This window comes from Corvus brachyrhynchos, unplaced genomic scaffold (genome assembly GCF_000691975.1).
Source record: "Corvus brachyrhynchos isolate BGI_N302 unplaced genomic scaffold, ASM69197v1 scaffold59, whole genome shotgun sequence".
Taxonomy (NCBI): domain Eukaryota; kingdom Metazoa; phylum Chordata; class Aves; order Passeriformes; family Corvidae; genus Corvus; species Corvus brachyrhynchos.
The window spans coordinates 3,349,843-3,354,912 of record NW_008246054.1 but is presented as its reverse complement, the minus strand read 5'-3'; the positions used below and the strand labels follow the sequence as shown (position 1 = coordinate 3,354,912).

Here is a 5,070-nt window from a genome sequence, read left to right as displayed (position 1 = left end):
TTCCTGCTGGAGGAGCCCGGGATGAGGGTGTCCCACCCCGTGATGTCCCTGAAAACACAGCGTCAAATCCCTCCTCTCAAACCTGCAAAACCCAACAGCCCCAAACGGGGAGGAGGCTGCCCGGTGCAAATCAAAGCCCCTTTCATGGGGTCCAGATGCCTTCTAATGTTACGAGGAGGCCACTCCTTCGCTCCTTTTCATCTTTAATTGGACCAAGACGCGATTTTATTTGCACAATGGAAAGGCCCCAGCAGTACTCAGCGGGTTCCACAGGCGTGTCCCGGGGGCTCTTTAATCTCAGGCTTTGGGAAAGTGTTTTAAAGCCAGGCTTGCCGGGTGTTTGACCCACAGCGTGACTCCAGACGCTGCTGAAATGCTGATTTCTCTCCCCGAGACTCATCTTGAGTCGAAACCAAATCACCTTTGCTGCTCTGCTCTGTGAGGAAATTGTTCTTCGGACCTGGGTGACATCATTTGTTCCTGTGAGGTCATAAGTGCAAGATCATGACTTTGCTGCAGGATCTAACATGAAAAACTGGGCAATCAGTGGAAAATATTTCAAGACCGACACCTGCAGTAAGAGCAAAGGGAGCAATAAAAATTACCGGCGGAGGAAATTACTTTTAGATACCTGTTGGGGTGGGTTTTTATTGTTATTTTTTATTTTTAGGCAGCTTTCTCAGATGCCAGAGCCTCTCAGTGAATGGATGGAGGCGGTTTTTATGGTCCCTGTTGTATCTCACAGGAACTATTGATGTTCCTAATGAGCTATTTTCGATGGAGGAGGAAAATGAGGCCACATCCTCAGCTGGTACAAGCCAGCGCCATCCCCGACTTCGTTAAACGTGACCGGAGCTTCTCACTCCAGCTCTGACACCTGGGGCTTTTCATTCCTGGGGTTTTTTTTCGTGCTGACTCTGTGCTTTCTGTGTCCTTCTGCAGAGTACTGACAGAACTGGTGTCCAAAATGAGGGACATGCTGATGGACAAGACAGAGCTGGGCTGCCTGCGAGCCATTGTCCTCTTCAACCCCGGTACGTGCCTGGCTCTGCCCTCCTGGCCCCTCTTGGCTGCTGTTCTGTCCTTTGGGCTCCTTTTCTTCCCTAAAGAGCCCCATTGGAAGTAGCAGAGGGCACCCAGATGCCGAGGGCAGGGCAGGAAAGAAGAGAGTCAGGGGTGGAAGATGGTTTGGTTTGGAAAGGATCTTAAAGTTCATCTTGTTCCAAACCTCCTGCCATGGGCAGGGACACCTTCCCCTATTCCAGGTTGCTCCAAGCCCCATCCAGCCTGGCCTTGGACACTGCCAGGCATCCACAGCTTCTCTGGGCAACCTGTGCAGGACCTCCCTACCCTCACAGGGAAGAATTTCTTCCCAAAATTCCATCTAACCCTGCGCTCTGCTCTTTCAGTTTACAGCCATTCCCCCTTGTCCTGTCAGCTCTCCCCCTTTCAGAGTGACTGTGAAGAGAAAGTTCTGGTGCTTGAGGGAGTTGTCCCTGAATTGGAACGAAATGGAATCTAGATCTTTTTTAAAGAGAAAAATACAGATTAGAGCAGCACCAGAGCATGGATATGATTGTCTCTGCTTCCCAACCTCATCATCCGAGGGCTTTTATTACCTGCATTTCTGGAAAAGCCCTTTGCAGACCTGGAGAGGCTGAAAGACATGAAATGTGCTCATAAAATACACAAAAATTTCAGGTTTTGACTGTGGTTTCACAGACTCCGGGAGGCTTCGCGCTGCTCCCCTTTCCCCCTCGGCCCCAGCTGCTCGAGGGAAGAAGAAGGGTCAGTGCCAGGGCTTTTCTCCAGCATTCCAGGGAGCAAATCCCTGTGCAGCAGGAGGCAGCCTGCTCATACCTGCACAGCTCTCTGGAGGGGATCTCTATTTTAAAGTGGATCAGCCCAGAGCAAAACCAGATGGCAGCCAAGAACAAACCTCCACATCCACCACCAACCCCTTCCCTCCCTGCCCTCAGAGAGCACTGTTTGTGCCCAAGCACAGCTCCTTCCCTGGGTTTTCCCACCAAAGCCAGGCCAGGCTGTTCCAGCAGGGTTTATTACATTTTCTTGGGTTTGTTTTTCTTCTTTTTTAGTCCCCCCCTCCTTGTAATCAGCAGTAATTTATTGTCTGTAATTTGGGATTAGCCGTATATGGTCAAAGAAGGGGAATCTGGAGAGGTTCCCATGGCACATGTGCTTGGGGATATCGATTTCTGCACTGTCCCTTTCACCCTACTAAAAACAGATCCTCGCTGTGTCCCGGGGGCTGTGCCAGAGCAGGGGCTTCTCACTCAGCCCCACCACAGTGCTGGAGGGAGAAATCCCACAAGCCCAGGGCTGGAGGAGGAATTAAACCCTTTAAATGAGGGTCTGGCACCACTGGAATGAGCCAAAACATTTGGGGTTGGGATGTGAGGTAGGGAAAAATCTGTAGTCACAGGGCAAACCTTTGAGTGCTCCCCAAATCCCCAGAGCTCAGAGCCTGCATCCCCACTTTGGTGGGGCTGGGAGGGATGCAGGGAGCACACAGAGGGGTTCTGGCCAGCCTGGAAAGCCTGGAGGTGTTTGGCTGATGGCTTTTGTGTGACCTTTCAGACTCGAAGGGCCTCTCGAACCCGGCGGAGGTGGAGGCGCTGCGGGAGAAGGTGTACGCGTCCCTAGAGGCTTACTGCAAACACAAATACCCCGACCAGCCCGGCAGGTGAGCTCCCTGTGCCCCTCCTCCTGTACCCTCACCCCCTGCAAACCCCCTGCAATGGGTGCTGCAGCTCCCAGGGTGTCCTTGGGTCCCTCTGTTCTGGGCTCTCCGTCCCCACAGACATTCCCTGCAGATAAACCCCTCGTTTCCACCCACCTCAGCTGTGAGCATCCCTAAAAACACCCCCCTGTGCAGCACACAGAGCTCGATATTCCCTTGCCAGTAAATGCAGCCAGGTGGGCAGACCTGAGGAGGCCCAGCTCCCACAGCCCCAGCAGTGGGATGAGCCCATGTGGGAAGGGGGTATCATTTCCCTTTTGGAAACCGCGGCGAGCGAAACCGCAGCAAAAACAGGACTCACATGGAGTTAATTTTCGGTGGCAGAGGAGCATCACTGCTGGGAAGTGAAAGCCTCAATTGATACTCTTTTTCTCCCCTCCCTGCCTCCCCCAATCCAGCTGGGAATGGGAGGGGGAATTAGGAATGCGTTCCTGGACTGCTGCGGAGCTGAGTGGGCGCATTTCCCCAGTTACAGCCTGGAGCTGGCAACTGCCACTTCAGTTCCTGACAGCTTCTTGAGAAACCAGGCAAAGCACTGGAAGCTGCTACTGGTGCATGAATGTTGGGCAAAAACAGCCCAGGCAACTGGGATTTGCATCTCACCTGCGTTCCCAGCCTCGTGTGTGCGGATGGTAAATGACAAGGATGCTTTCACAGCAGTGAGCGCAGAGCGTGCCCTCAGAAGTGAAGTTGGATTTGTTTTTTCCCCCGCTTTGGGTCCCAGAGTGCTGGCAGATGAAGAAGGATATGTTGTTAAGGGGTTCCCGGGATGTTCCTGGTTGGCTTGAGGCAGGGAGAGCGAGGGTGGAGGTGCCGTGAGGTGTGCTTGGTTTGTGGGGAGCAGGGGAATTGAGGGATGAGCACGGGGCAAGGAGCAGGCCTGTCACCTCTCCTCTCCCAGGGGGTCTGTGTGCACCCCAGGCCAGCTCTCAAGCTGCCTCCTCTTCCTGAAAGCTTTAAGAAATTGCATTTCTGGAGCAAATCCAGAGCCAGAGCCTGGATTTGGGCTGCCGTGGTGTTGCAGCAGAGCTGTTCCTGGCACAAGGAGAGCTGCCTTGGGAATCGTGACCAGCAGCTCTCCTGGGTTATTCCCTTGGTGGGATGAGCACATTGTGCAGGATCTGCAGCCCTGGCACACACTGGGAGTGGGCAAGAGGTGGCACAGGGACAGTCCCTCCCTCTCTTCATGCCCCAAGCCCCCTCCAAACCACCATGCCTGAGCACAGTCTGAGCCACCAGTCCACACCAGTTCCCCAGGGCTCTGCCTCAGTGCTCAGCGGTGTTTGAGGGAGTGTTTTAGGTCCAAAAGCTCTGCCAGGGGCTCTGGAGTTTAATCTCCCACTGGTTTTGAGTGACTGTGGGCTGGGGACCTTCTTGTGTGATGCTCACACCCATCCCTGGTGACCTGAGTGACTCGGTGACATCTCAGGGATGTCCTGAGAGCCGTGGCTGGGCCCTGCTGCCCTCCCTCCGTCCCTCAGTGGTGCAGGGCAGTGGTGGCACCACCCCAGGTGGCTCGGGAGGGTGAACTCGTGGGCTGGGAGTTGCACAAGAGCTCCCCGAACTTCTCCCAAACTCTCTGCATCCCCCTGGCCTCGTGGCACGATGTGGTCACCAGCTGGGGCTGCAAACAAGTTCTCCCTGTGGTTGAGCAAAGCCCTGCTGGAGCCTGGTGCCTTTTCCTGCTCCGTGCTGTGGGATTTCTGGAATTCCCACCTTTTCAGGTGCCCTTGGGTGCGGGGCTTCCTCCGAGTCCCCATCCAGCAGGAGCTTGGGAGCACCCTGCAAACACCAGAAGGGAATTTCTCCACACCGAGAGGCATTCCCAGGAAAAACCCAGCCCTGCTCCCCCCGTGCAGCCCCTGCTGCTCCGCAGGGAGGGCTGGGTGCCTACGTGACACCCAGCAGCCACAGGGAATCAGGGATCAGGGCTCTTTTCCCCCCCCTCCCAGCCCTGGCACAGCGTGCTCCAGGCTGGTTATCTCACAGTTAAACATATCCAAGGGCTGGAGCCATCATCTGGTTCGGTTTAAAGTGAAACTTCCTGAATGGGATGGTAGGACTGATTTGTTTTTCCTGGCTCTGCTCCCGCCGTTCTCGCCAGCTCAGCAGAAAAAAAAAAAAAAAAATTAAAAAAAAAATCGGGAGAGAGAATTGTGTGTGCATGTAGAGAGTATCTGTGTGCTTGTGCCTGCCTGTGTGTGTGTTTTCTGCAGGGTCCCCTTCTGCCTGGCCCTTTTCATGATGTTCAAGCCCTGATTTTGCAGCAGGAAAAGCAAATAACCCTGCTGTGGCTGTTACAGGGCTCT

At 54.3% G+C, this 5,070-nt stretch overlaps 1 protein-coding gene across 1 annotated transcript in view; it reads left to right on the top strand.

Annotated features, from left to right (window-relative positions):
* Positions 1-5,070, top strand: part of RXRA (retinoid X receptor alpha) — a 34,449-nt gene that overhangs the window by 27,826 nt on the left and 1,553 nt on the right. The window contains exons 8-9 of the mRNA XM_008642172.2: positions 943-1,034; positions 2,599-2,704. Of these exons, the coding sequence (XP_008640394.2) occupies positions 943-1,034; positions 2,599-2,704 (198 nt within the window). The remainder of the gene's footprint in view (positions 1-942; positions 1,035-2,598; positions 2,705-5,070) is intronic.